Raw genomic sequence first — 14,743 nt, 5'->3', positions numbered from 1 at the left:
TTCCTCTGCTAAATGTGTATGTATTCACTGGTACAAAACATGGACCACGCTCTCATCTCTGCCATTTTTATTGTTTACTAGTATTTCTTTGCACTCTCTTAAGCTAGCAAGTTAGACACAGGTCTGCAGTTACAAGAGGTACATAAAAGTATGTACCCATTTAGCTCCTGGCACTTTGGGTCAATTCAAGGCAGAACACCACATTGCAGAATCACATTTACAGTTATTGACAAATGTATTACGCTAATGCAGTACTGAACGTACAGTAGTACATTATTCCAACACTGGAACCTGGTGACAGGATCATACATATATGCTGCCAATCATCTGACTGGTTTAGGAGTTGATGCTTAAGCATTTTACTCAAAATTCAAAACCACTAATCCATTATAGTGGGAGTATCAGGACCATCTTCAAAAATTTCTCAGTAAAAAAAACAGCCGAATATGGCACTATGTTTTTTACTTAGGTCTTCCATTGAGTAAGAGCATGAAAACATTACATGAAATGAATGGCTGCCACAAGGTGTGAACTTGCTTTTCTTTTTTATGCTTTTTTGCATCTCAAAGCCTTCTACATGATTACCAAATTTTGTGCATTTTATAAACAAACTGTTAATTAACTGGGAAATTGCAACAAAAACAAGAGAGCACCAATGATACTTGGCCCCCTAATTATCACTATTGTATTGTTGACCTACGTTAAAATTAGTCAGTTATGTATATGCAGTTATATACATTTTTGAGTTAATACCGTAGGTCTAAAACATTTAATGTCTTCAACATTTCTACTTTTACGGTTTAGAGAACATACATGACATGTATAACGTTATCAAATATGGTATTTTACAGTGGGTATTTTAAACCAGTAGCATTATATATCCACACATCTACATGCAAACAGTGAATGAAGACACTTGTGGGTCAAACATTTAGTCATCAAAAATCAAAGCATTTGGTGCCTCTAGATTTCAGCTTGCAAGGATTTGAGTGGATTTGGTGAATAAAATGACAAAAACAGTCGAAATCCCTCTTCTTTGAGAAGCCTTGGCATACGGTCTGAGAGACCCAGCACAGTTACTTCTTCAATACTGTGTTCAATAATGGTCTTTATTTTGTAAATAAACAAATACATAGATCAAGACAAATAAGTGAATTTATGAAAACAGCCCAAAACCAATTTTTTTTTTCTGGCTTAGTTTTAATGTAAGTTGAAGAAAGGCAAAGATAACTGGCTTTTTTATTTTATTTGATTTTGGAAGGTGATCCTACTACTTTTTGTCACTAGACAAATAAGATAATAGAAATATATTTTAGTATTATTAGGTTTCAGGTTTTGTTTTTGTGTTTAATGAAAAACACTAGGGAAAAAAGGATATGAACAGGGTTGTACATCAGTAAAGGACTGTGTGTATATAAGGGAAAGGCCCAAATTCTGGGTTGGTAGGTGGACAGAGGATACACACTGGTACACTGAACTAACCCCCTTTTTTAAAATGATAGCCCCTCCCTCACCACCCCCCTCCCCCCGTCAACCCCCAAATAAACAACATTAAAAAACTGAAATTATATGTTGAATAAAAAAATCATAATATAACAATAATAAAATATAATCAGAATTTTACAGTACAGTCCACTTGTTCCCATCTGCCTGTCCATTTTGATCTTTCATGCAAATGGTCTACACTCTGGGATGACATCAGGTTCCATTATTAGCTTTAGTTTTCTTTTTCTTCAAAGAAAGCAGAAATCTGGCCTCTACCATCTCTGTACTTAACCACCATTTTTCCTTACTCTGTTCATTATTGGGATATTTGCCCCTTTATAAAATGACTTACAGGTTAACATATACACGTCCTCTTGGATTTACTAAGTGACAGATTCACAATCTGAGTGACTACATAACACACAGTGAGCACCGTCTAACATGATACACTGTCTTTCTATCAAATAAAGCCTGTCATCCCTCTTTCCCCCCCACCCACCTTCTACTCATATTAAAATGTATTATTTATTTTAAAAAGTCAAGCACAACTCCACAGTGGCCCTAACACTAACTATACATTGTACACATCAGAGAAACTGTTGGATTAAAAACTAGATAGGGGGAAACATTATTAGCTAGAATAATCCACTGAAACGTGTCTAATATCTACCCAGCAATGTCAGCCAATTTTTGTATGAATGCAACTATGGGACTGGGATGCTGTAAAAACAGTCACGTCCATAGATTTCCCCAAAAGTGCCAGGACTTTTTGAGGCTGGTTTTGCAGTACATGTACATTAGTATATGCGTAAACCTAAAAAAAAAAAAAAACACTCCTTTAAACTGTAATCCAGAGTCCAGGAGTACACGTGGTAGTAATACAAAGTCGGTCAACACAGTTCCGCAGAGTTATTTCAGCTCTGAAAGTCTCTTCCCAATTCTCTCTCTCTCTCAAAAAAAACAAAACAAAAAACAGACCCTCATCCTCTCCATTTCTGCAGTCAAAATCTTTAATGGAACAAAAAAGGTTAACGTCTGTACTGTGTCAGCACTGCTGCAGTCTCACTCTGCCCTTCACTTTTGTTTCCTCTCCTCTTAGCAGATTTTAATTTTAAACCCCCAGGGCTGCGTGCTCCTCCTGCGCCACTTCGACAAACCACCTTGTGTCTCTCCAGGAGGGTTCCATTCCAGAAACGAGAGGGGCATTTTCGGCAGGAAAAAGAGGCTTGGGCAAGATGGGAACCCCGATGGCTAAGGGCTGCTAAGAACTTGCGAGAGTGTTTTCCACAGACGGGGCACACTAAACGGTCCTGGAGGCTCCTGGTTCGTATGGGGTGCCGAGCTGCTCGGTGAACCAACAACGCTGCCTGCCGAGTAAAGGTGGTATGGGGACAGAAGGGGCATGGAAAGCGTTTGTGCGGCACCTCCAAAGATGTCAATCTTCCCATGTTTATTCCTGCCACTGTAGCACGCCCTGCTATTCCCCCTCTTTTGAATCTAAAAAGCTGAGCCATTCGTTTTTTCTTTCTCAGCTGCAGTTGAAGGGCTCTTCTTTTACGCTTTTGCAATTTCCTTCTCTCGTCTTTCGGCCTCCCTCCTGCTATCATATGCTTTTTTTCACCTCTCTCTACATTGCCTCCTCTGGCTAAGCTCAACGGCTCTCCCGAGTCCCCGGCTCTGTGCTCCAGCTCTCTACGCTTTTTTTTTTTCTTGCGCTTCCTCACTTCGCCCTGAGACTGGAGGTTCTGGTGCTGTGGGTGTGAAGATGGGATCTCGATTGGATACTGAATGCTGTGGTGTTGCTGCTGTTGGGAGGGTGGCAACAGTAGAAGAGGGTGAATGGGTGGAGAGGTATTGAGGGAATGGGCAGGACCGGAAGGATAAAGCGGCTCCCCCTTTATTCCTGCAGATTGCTGGTGATTGGAGAGGGGGGTTAAAGTGGAATTGGGCGGGAGAGGTTGGGAATACGTTTGAGCACTGGAAGCGGAAGGATGGGAAGGACCAAATTCCGGGAGGCACAGGAGAGGGGAGAAGCCAGAAGGTTGTAGGGGAGGCTGCTGATGACCATGAGGGACCCCGCTGTGTGTCTGTTGATCCCCATGAGCTCCACTCGGTGGCACCAGCTGAAGTAGAGCATTCGTGGCTGCCTCACTCTCAGACACCGATGAGCTTGCACCTCCACTACCTCCAGATGAACCCCCACTTCCTGGCTGGTTTGTTTGTCCTGTCCGAGTCAACCCATGCTGAGATAGCCTGTGTCTGCTTAAGCTGTTGGCATAGGCAAAGGCCTTTCCACAGACCTCACAGCAAAAAAGCCTTTCCCCACCTTCATGAACTGCTTGGTGATGAGCAGTCAGGTGAAAATGATGGCGGAAAGACTTCCAGCAAATAGCACACGTGTAAAGCCGAGGAGGGGGCTGAGTATTAGCTCCTTGAGGCTTTATGTCCTGAGGATAGCAGTAGTATGAATCTGAGTTTCCTTGATCCCTCTCTTGACCAGTGCTCCCTCCTGAAATTCCGACAGAGTTGTTGTTGTTGTTGTTGTTTCCTCCTGTTGTTGTGGATGTCTCCTCAAATTCACCTTTCTGGTGTAATTTGCCATGCCTCTTCAGGCTCTGCGCATAACCGAAATCTTTCCCACATAGGTCACATTTGTAGTTCTTCTCTCCTGAATGAACAGTGCGGTGCTTGGTGAGATGGAATGGTTCCCGAAAATGTTTTCCACAGACGTGGCAGTGGTGCGGCTTCTCCCCAGTGTGAATGCGGTCATGTCGGCGAAGACTCTCACGTCTGGTGAATCCACGACCACAGACACTACAAAGGTACAGTCGCTTGCTACTCTCCCCACTAGCCCCTTCTCGATGCTGTCTTTTTTTGCCACCCTCACCACCTGTACCTGCCGTTTTATCCTTCTTTGCTCGAGGCTTACGGGGCCGCTTAGGTTTGACATTTGGAGTCTGCTGTTGATGTTGTTGTTGGTTATGGTGGGTTAAATTTGTCATTGTTCCACTCATGCCTTCCTGGTTTCCCATACCACTTCCTCTATAGGTCTTGTCCATTCCAGATGTGGATGACGGCCCACCAGGTTGGACTCCAAGAGGACCCAAGCCAAGGCCTCCCAACAGCCCTCCAATGATATCTCTTCGTTCTTCTCCTCGTACCCCACCACTGCTTAGCTCACCAGGCATGCAGGAAGCAGCAGCAGCCGCAGCAATAGCAGAGATGGCGCTATTAACAGAGCTGGTGACATCATCTTCTGAATCATCCAAGAGAGAGGAGAGAGGAAGATGGGGCTGTTGAGTTTGACTTTGAGGGTGTGGATGCAAAGTAGGGGCTAATGGAGCCTTCCTCAGAGCTGGGCCAGCCATTCCACTTCCACAGGAAGGTTCTCCGGGATAACAACCTGTAGGATTAGCTTGCCCACGATGTTGCTTGTAGTCTCCATGGTAGTCATCACCTCTATAGGGTGGCTGATAGCGATTTCGTGAGAAATCTGCAGCATATTTCCCATCAGTTTTATCTCCACTGTTTGCACTTCCTTCTCTCCCTCGCGGAAACAATCCATCACAGGCCATCCCTCCCTTGTCATCATCATCTTCTCCCATTATATCACCCACCACTCCATCGTCTTCATCTTCCTCTCCCTCTTTTCCATAAAGTTCGTCATCCTGATACTCATCCCCTTCTGACATCTTGTCCTTGCTCCTCTGCTGAGCTTTTGGACCCTTGCCACAAGCACCTGAAGCTGCATGGTTAAGCAGAGAGGTGCTTTCACGAAAAACGCGACAGCAAGCTGGGCAGCGGAAGGGCTTTTCCACATGAATTTTCTCATGGCGGGTGAGAGACTCACGACGATTGAAAGCTCGTGAACAAATAGTGCAAGCAAAAGGACGCGCCCCGGAGTGGATGACACTATGTTGGAGAAGGTGTCCCCTTTTCTTAAATCCCTTTCCACATTCAGGGCAACAGTGGGTCTTCTCAGGGCTAGCACAAGAAGAGGATGTGGGGTCTGGGTTTGACTGCTGTTGGGTATTTAAAGAGGGCTGCTGATGTGGTTGTTGATGATGCGTGTTGGATTGCGAGGCTAGTTCCTGGGTTGAGTGGGGCAGGGTGGGATCTGGGTGGTGGTGGCTGTGATTAGGGTTTGGGTTAGAGCTGTTACTTGTACTGCTACCTCCAGTAGCCAAACCATGACTGCGCAGATGCCTTCGGAGGCTGGAGAGGTGAGTAAAGGTTTTGCCGCATTCACCACAGTGGTACAGTGGCTCTGGTTCAGGCTGAGCAGCATTGAGAGCCATTGAGCCAAGGTTTTCAGCTTTCTGGAGTTGTGAGCCATTAGTTACGAGGACTGAGGCTGAAGATGAAGATGGGGCAGAGGAAGAAGAGGACGAGACAGCTGAGGAAGAAGAGGAAGATGAAGAGGAGAGAAGGGAGGAAGGGTCTCCTCCAATAACTGGCATACCAACCCCTCCACTCCCCCCAACAAGGCCCCCCACATCATGGCCATGTCCCGAGCTGCTGCTGGGATTGGGGTTTCCACTGCTGTGGCTGTTACCACTGCTGCTACTGTTGCTGCTGGTCTCCAATTTCCTCTGGGGCAGGTACCCAGCCATAGCTTTCTTCCTCCTGCCCCCACCTCCACTTCCTCCACCCCCACTGTCACCCTTTCCGTCATCCTTGGAAAGAGACAAATGAAGTGGTAGGGGGAGGGGCAAGCCAGCTTCCTGTTGCATTAGAGAAGCTAGTTGATTGGACGAAAGAACTGGTATACCTTGGAAATCAAATCCACTAAGAGAGGACGGCTGGGATCCTGGGTGGAGAGGGTGGTGAGGGTGAGAGTGAGGATGAGAGGAGGCATGGGGTGGCAATTGTTGCTGCTGCTGTTGCTGCTGCTGTTGCTGCTGTTGCTGGGGAGTGGGGTGGCCGTGTGTGTGAGAGGGGTGAAGAGCTGGGGGTGGGGCTAAACCTGAACTTGATTCTCCACCCGTTTGCCCTAATCCAAGACCAAGATGGTTATGGGTGCCCTGCTGAACCAAAAACTGCTCCAAACTGGCATTAGCTGGCACCCCTGACAGAAAGTACTGATTGGCTGCCAACATGCAACTAAATTGCTGGTGGAGGCTGCGGGCATCAGACTGAGCCCCAACAAGCTGGTGACCTAAGGAGGTCACTGTACTGCTGCTCGGAGGGTTGTTGGAGGTAGAAGCAGAGCTTGAAGGGGAAGGGGAAGACGAAGAGGGTCCTGGCGAGGCTTGGGGTATAGAGAGGCCAGGGTGTAAGGGTGGTGGCTGTGGTGGAGCAGATGTCACTAATCCACCAATTCCACCAGTTCCTCCACTGCTCCCGCTTCCCCCAGCAAAGTGTTCAAAACGCCCCATTCCTGGATGCAGCTGCTCCTGGGCTAGAGCTGCCTCAGCTGGGTGAAATGAGCGCAAGAACTGTGGATATCCTGGCACATGACCACTACTTCCCGCTCCGCTTCCACCACTCACACCCATTTTGCTAGACTTCCGTGAGCTTTGTGACGATGACGAGGATGGAGCCTGCTGGGGTAGGGGTGGAGGAGGGGCACTCATTTTGGCAAAAATTGAAGAAGAATCAGAAAAACTGTTTCCTCTAGAACCTTGCAGTGACCCCAGGCTGAGTCCAGAAAGAAGAGCACCTGAAGTTTCAGCCTGCTGCTGTTGCTGCTGCTGTAGCTGCTGCTGGTGCTGATGAAGCTGAACTTGCTGCTGATGTTGTAGCTGTCTCTCTAATCCAAGGCCTTTGAACTGGTGGGCCTGGTGTCCACTTAGCATTTCTATAATGTCCAAATTGTATTTTCCAAACTGGAACATCTCCCACTCACTGGAAGGTGGAGGAGTTGGAGCCACCCCACCAGCTCCAGTAGTGGAGACGATAATCCCACCACCACTGACTGAGGAGTTACGGCTGGAGGAACTTGAACTGGACCCAACTGCCCCACTGCTACCTCTGGAACCGCTTCCTCCACTTCCACTTCCTCCAGAACTTCTGCTACTGCTACTACTGCGTGCCCCCGCAACACTTGAACCTCCCAAGGACGAGGACAGCCCACTCCCCCCTCTCTCCATCCAAGAAAGGATGGCACAGGGGTTTTACAGGCGTTAGCCCGTCCACCTTGTATCAATGTTTTGTTTTCTGCTTATTTTCAGCAGACTTTCAGTCTATATGGTTCAGCTTTGTTTGGTTGTCAATATTCCTCCTTGCAATTGTATACTTGAGATGATTTAATATTTACTTCAGTAAAAGAAAGCTTAGCTTTGTTTTATCTGACACATTATGATCCGTATTTTGACTGTGTTGAATTGCTTGTACAGTCAACGCAAAAGCTGCATTTGTCCTTGAACATTGCCTAAAAGGCTTAAATTGTCCATGCACCTCAGTTCTTGGACTCCGATTCCCTCTGATTGTCGTCTCTCTTACAGAAGATGTATCCTATGGGGTGATATATCCATCCCTCAGATGAGATACCTCTTGCTGGTAAATGCCAAACCGAAAGTGTTTCTTTAAAGACACCTGCTAGCAGTCTTTCGATGTCTTCTTTTTTTTTTTTAGTTGTTATCAACTCCTATGATGGTCGTTTTCCATTTAAAGTCCCCACCATTTTATTTCTAGAGTTTTTTTTAGTGTGGTCTCAGCCACTCTTTGAAATGTGAAAATCTTTGCCATGAACCTGTCAACTGGAAATTTTTGATAGTGCAATCTTTAAGTCCTCTTCCCAAATGGAATTACACAATTTTTTTATGCAGTTCTTTGAAGTTTTAGGTTTCATTCAGTCCATTAGTCTTTTCACCATCGGCACCTTTCTTCTTTTCAGTTATGTTCTCAGATGAACAGGCAATTCCTCCCTTTCCTCTCCTTGATGCTCTTGCTGTGAATATGAAAAAAAAACACAAAGACAAAAATTAATTTTCCATAACATTCTTAACTGAAATTAAGAGCTAATGTAGCTTTTAAAATAGAATTGCAACATTGAAAAATATCTGTCCTATACAAAACTAAAATTTAAAGTCTACCAAAAGCTGTCTGTCCAAAAAAAGCTTTCCCCGAATTTGGAATGTCCAACACTAATCAGATCCTGTTGTTGATTTTAGAGAGAAAACGAGCACGAATTCTCCTCCAAAGCATGCCATGTCAGCCACTGTCATCACAACACAGTTGTAAAGTTGGGTTCACACAATCGCGTGTGCCCGATCAACGAGATGCTTCCACTCCTGGCTGACACTAATACTAATCGTGCATCACCCAGCCAGGCTGCCAACCAGTCAGCACTGGCATGCTTTTGAAAGAAGACCGTCAGGCTCATTCATGCACTAGAACAGTGCCCTAGCAGGGTGAACCACCCAGCAATGCCCAGAAAATGTACATAGTGCTGCTGGAAGCAGTTTAGAGCTGTGATTAATTAAGATGAATAACAAACGACAAAGAAATTAAACTCCATACAGACATGAATTTTTTAATCAAGTGCTTTAGACGAGTCTAACAAAACTGATCACAAGTCAACTATAGCATTAAAAAAAATTATAGTCTTACAAGATTTCACCTGTAACCTCCAATTTTCAATGCCCAATTGCAACTGTAACCTCTACCTCAAACTTCCCCAGAGGACTGAACTTCTTGCATACTTAGCACAGGCCCAACAGACTGGGGTCAATCATACATGATGCGAGACAATGTGAGGAACAACCTGTTGATTGGACCCAAGATTAAGACTATAGGTTCCCCCTTGGGAATACTGGCCACAGCCCACAGAACACAAAAAATTGTTTCTAAAAAAAAAAAAGTGAGTGTTTTTAATGCTGCTTTGAACTTTTCCCCTAAAACAACACAATGGATACAGGACAACACTCCTTTTTTCCTTCATATTTAGACCTGTTTGAATGGCACTGTTTACACTTAAGCAATTCCAAAGTTATAGCAAAGATATCTTGTACCAATTAAAGTGGCAGAACTATTTATTTTCAGGCACACACACAAAGTTTCAAGATCCCATTGACACTCCTTTTAACCACTGCAGAATGTTTGCCAACATAACGTAATGATTTTTACCGTGTAGTACTCGAGTATTCTAAAAAAGTGTGAAAAGACCATCCAAAACATAGATGAAATACATAAACCATGACTCAACTTTCAGCATTTTCATCACTCAAATTACCAAGCCAGTCAAGATTAAAGTAATTTAGCCTAAATGTAATGTTCTGCTGTTGTGCATTCCATCTTTACACCAGCAGGTGTCCCTCATCTCCGTGGTGGAAGCAGACATGCCCATGAACTTTCAAGGATTTGCGGAAGACAAAAAACAGCCAGGGCACTATAATTGCTTGACAGCTGCCTCTTACTAGGCCTATACTTTTCTGGGATATTGTAATAATACCAATGAACATAAAATGTGCTATTGCTCATTTACTGTGGGTCCTACAAATCCTGTAGACATGAATCAAACAGAAATCATCACTCAGACAAAGCTACAGGGGAGGAGACAGCTTCTTTATGGGCTTCTGAATGCACCACACTTACTCAAACTGAATAGCATCATTTTTGCTTTGTCCTGTCATCTTTGTCATGCCACTAAAAGTCATTAAACGTGGAATCTAACCTTTGGGTTATGGAGGATATTACAAGATCCACTGCTTATTTTTACCCCAAGGAAAGTTTGTTTCATGCAAGTACTACTAAAATTTCCTTACCTCCCCCCGCAGGGCCCACCAGCTGTACCCTGGAAACCCATTGTTCAACAGAGGTACAAGACTTAGAAAAATCTTACAAATGAACCTAGAAAATCTGTTTGCATAGTTACTGCTCATAATGGCAACCTTCCAGAAGATATACACACAGGCCAGCCCAGCACAGGTCGCCTCAAACAAAAGGATTCTGCCTGCAAACATTAGCTACACCACACGGCTGAATGTATGCTGACTAACACACACGTGTAGACCAGGTTTGCATTATTCAAGGAAACTGCCATTAATTAGTAGGCTATACTTTATGAAGTGAAAGAGGTTGTATACACAAGGAAAACCAGCTTACGCATTAACTCACAATAGGCTGATACAATATTTATTATGCATCTTATACATCTTACTATAATGAATGCATAAACAAAATCATGTCCATGCATTCATTATAGGAAAACCATGCAGCCAAAAGGACTGCAATGTTGAAGACAACATTAAAGCCCACTTAAATCATGCTCACAATAAGGATTTGTAAAAGGCTTATTTAATTGGTGTAGTCATGTGTACACATTCATTTGGCCCTTATATAGCCTAAATTCCAGTGATAAATAATGGAATGACTGAAATGAGTGAAATAGTTGAAATGGATCATATAGGAACTGAACGTAAGTGTAACAATGATACTGTTAAGGTTATTTGTCAAATGCTTAAATGACGTTTTCATGGTTTAACCTGCTCATGGTAAGTAGGCTACTCGGATTGCAGGTACTCCATACACCAGGTTATGGGTTGGTGGGGCATACTCTGTATCTGTACAGTACCTACAGTTTGGCACTTTTCATATTTACTACAGAAATGATAATATAATCCACACACGCAGTACATACAAACACCAAGTTTCACCATGTACTCAAAATTCAGACAAACTTTACACAGCCACACAATAATACCTTAACCTAGGGTCATTTACATTAATGCTCCGGTCTCAATAACTCAATCACCTCACTAGTCTACATCTATTTGGAAATAATACAGACAATTTCAGGGCACCATCAAAATAATTATTTTTACGTATGTGCAGATTTGATGTTATTGCAGCCAATACAGCATGTTCAAAAAACTTGCCGGCTATATTTGAACTTTGTGAAGCAAGTTAGCTTGCAAAACTAATAATAATCAAAAGACCAATAGCAATGCTTTCATTCATAATTTATATTCTCAGCAAAATTACATTCCTAAAATGTAAAATGTACTGCCATTTCTGTAAGATGCATCAGTCTATGCATTTGTTTTGACATCAACAGTTTAGCATACAGGCCAATTTCTGAACATGTGTAATGAGAGTACATGATATGCAAGTAATCTGCCATTTACACCTTGAAAACATTTTCTTTTTCAGACAAGATATTAGTCATCATCTGAAGCACTTTTAAAGAGATTGTTAAAATAAAGAATATCTCTACAAGCCAATCAATTTACAGCATAATGTCTCATACAAATGAGTACATTTCACGCACCATTAGGCCTTGTTCATATTTTTAAGGAGGTGCACCTGAGGAAGGACTCTGAAAACATGTTTGTGCCTTTACCTTATTTGTGTTATTTAAAATATTAATTATAATTAAATTAAATGTTAGTATTAAGGTTTGTCCCTTCTCTTACCACCATGGCACTAATGATTTTTCAACCTATTTCACTAGTTCAACAAATTCCCTTTGATTTACTGCATACAGGTCTACAGAAAATACTGTTTTACCAGCAATTTACATTAAAATCTGTACATTTTCAAAATCCACAATTACACTAGATCGCGGCAGCCATGTTTCCCCCCCACTTCAGGCTCTTTTTCTTTGGCCAAACTTAGATCTAGGATCATGCGTTCCAAAGACTGTGCAATTGAGGAGTTAACGTTAGGTGCTTAACTCAAATGTAATGTATAATTTCATTCCTGATAAAATGACAACAGAAAGCTGTTCAAAACCGGTTCCACATCTCTACTAAAAAACCATTTTCAGAAATTAGAGCATGTGAGAAAAGAAATCTATTCTCCAATAAAATTCCTGACAGAATTAGTTACTCCAGCCACCAACAGAAGTCATAAAATTAAAGTGTGTACCATTACGACGAACCACTTCTGATTGACCAAGTCACGAACTAGGCATTTACATACAGTCACACATGCACTCATTCACATACACAAATACTCACAAACACACATAATTGTTATTTTATTTGTTTTACTATAGTGTTTTTTTGCTGGGATTATTTCCCATTTTGTTGCATTTCATTATTATTATTATTATTATTATTTATGAGGGAGAGGCCCCATGTCAGCCATTTTCTGTGTTTCTGTACTATGCTCATATTTATGTTTTTCTTCATGTTATGTCCAGTTTTTTCCCCCAACAATGTGCAAATGAACTAAAGTATTATCCACGTTCAGTGTTTAGTCCCTTGACAGGACTGCATGGCAGGAAATGGGCAAGGACATAAAACAAGTATTTGGAGTATAAATCCATAATTAAAAAATACCCCATGCTGATAGGATAACTTAACGTAATAGTTTGCCAACTGCAAAATGTATTATGCCGAGAGTCTCGGCTTCATACCTTATGCATGTGTATACACTTGCTTTCCCGGCCTTCATGGCATTAAAGTATAGGTCAGTATTTCCCGTTTGCGTTTTAAAGCAACAACAGTAAAAGTAGTTTAATAAAGTTTGGTTATGCCAAAATATTCTAAACAGAGTTTAATCTCATCTCACGAGCAACCATTCATCTTGGTTCACACAACCATGTGAATTCAATCAAGTTAAAAGCAAAGCACTCTTTGAGGCCCTCAACATCACACGGTCAGACTCGCAAACTAATATTTTTATAAGCAGAAAAAGAAAAACTATAAGGTGCGTGCAGACTTGTGGATGAAATATGCATTAAAGAAACAAAGTACAACAATACTGTATATACAGAAAACGCCCTGGATAAGAGCCTGCTAAATTAACGTTATACACTATGCAAAACGTTGAGGACACGAAAAATGAAAACTGCTAACGTTAATAAAAGAAACCATTCAAATCGTCTTACTTAATACTACTGACAGACATCCCCTTAATTATGCTGACATTAGGCCAGCAGTCAAGGCTTTATTTAAAATTGTATTTTTAGCCCACAACTAGTTTTTTCAACTGCTACGCATAGCTGTAAATGTTAGCTACATAGCCAGCGAAATATCTCCCCGTCAATCACAGCAGGCTTTTTGAAACTAAAATTGTGAGCTTTTAAATTCAGTGGCGTGGATTAATTATCATTATTTATTTTTTATTTTATCTTATTCAGAAGAGACGGGAAAAACTGAAGTAGTTTAATAGCCATTGTGTGTAATTAGCAGGTTAACTTACCTGTCTTAACAGTAGCAATCGTAGCATTTCACGTTTGCTAGAGTTACAACAGGTAGCTAGCTAATTGTTTAATTAAAGCTCATTTACATTCAAATATTGCTGAACGAAAAAGACCCAATTCCACACACTGTTACTCAGCACACTAACGTTAAAAAGCAAACTGGTTAACACCAACTCTCCTGCGAGCAATTTAATAAATGAGATATTCAGCCTTCCTGCAAGCAATAACACATTTACAGTAGTTCACCAATGTTATATTGTATCCAACGTTAAATCTCTGCAGTAAATATTAGTGAGGTAACGCTGACGTTGCTAGCAACAAAGTAACAAAAATGTAGCTATTATCTTACCTGTGTGTAGATTTGGGCGGCTGTTCCAACAACGTTTGTAGCCAAACCAAAGTGATGTTGATTCGGCGAGCAAGAGGGGGACAGGGAGAGGGAGAGAGGTGAATTTCTTGATGTAATCACATTTCTCGATCGCTGCTCAATTTTTCTCAAAAAAAAAAAAAACAATCAGGCGAAACGTATCCTCGAGGCCAATAACGCGGTATTCAGCATCAGTCAGGCTTCAGTGTAAAATTAGGATTCTTTATACTTAAAACGGAATAATGTCAAATTGTAGCGATCTTGTCAAATATGACTAAATAGCTAGCTATTAGAACTGAAACGATGGCAGGCTATAGCTGATTAGCTAGTAACCGAGTTTATCGTATTTTGAAACGGTTGCTCGCAAAAAAAAAAAAAGTGATGGTGAAAAGGGCGCGACAGCCCTGTGAGTTAGAAAAAACACTTCAGCGTATCCCTTGTTCTATTCACAAATTTCTAAACGTGTGCAAAGCATAGTTTCGCAGGCCTATCTTGTAGCTTTTTCCCTTTCCGCTCCTTAGCTAGCGAATTCACTAGCTAGATACTCTCCCACTCGCTCATCGGCCTGCCTTTGCTGTTTTCAAACCGTTACCAAAACCACATTTCCGCTACTGGGTTAAATTTAGTTCTTCTTTTAATCGCACATGGGAAATCACCAGTTGCTATATGACCGTTTTTCTCTTTTTTGCATCAGGATCAGTTCCAATTTGGTTTATGAATTGTTGATTTGGTTTTATGTCGGCCAAATATTTTTTTTCTCGCCCCGTGTCGATTTTCTGTCCCTCTAGTGACGTGCA

At 42.2% G+C, this 14,743-nt stretch overlaps 1 protein-coding gene across 1 annotated transcript; it reads right to left on the bottom strand.

Annotated features, from left to right (window-relative positions):
- Positions 1-52: 52 nt before the first annotated feature.
- si:dkeyp-69b9.6 (uncharacterized) lies at positions 53-14,741 on the bottom strand. Its single transcript, XM_064298093.1, has 2 exons — positions 13,929-14,741; positions 53-8,377 (listed from the first exon to the last, which is right to left on the bottom strand). Exon 2 carries the CDS (start codon positions 7,575-7,577, stop codon positions 2,514-2,516), a length of 5,064 nt encoding a protein of 1,687 aa, XP_064154163.1. The 5' UTR covers positions 7,578-8,377; positions 13,929-14,741; the 3' UTR covers positions 53-2,513.
- Between the last annotated feature and the right edge of the window lie 2 nt (positions 14,742-14,743).

The sequence above is a fragment of the Anguilla rostrata genome, chromosome 1, assembly GCF_018555375.3.
Source record: "Anguilla rostrata isolate EN2019 chromosome 1, ASM1855537v3, whole genome shotgun sequence".
NCBI lineage: Eukaryota > Metazoa > Chordata > Actinopteri > Anguilliformes > Anguillidae > Anguilla > Anguilla rostrata.
This window is presented reverse-complemented; position numbering and strand designations above follow the sequence as displayed.

Coding starts and splice junctions, on each gene's coding strand:
- si:dkeyp-69b9.6 (XM_064298093.1), bottom strand. CDS start 7,577: ATGGAGAGAGGGGGGAGTGGGCTGTCCTCGTCCTTGGGAGGTTCAAGT.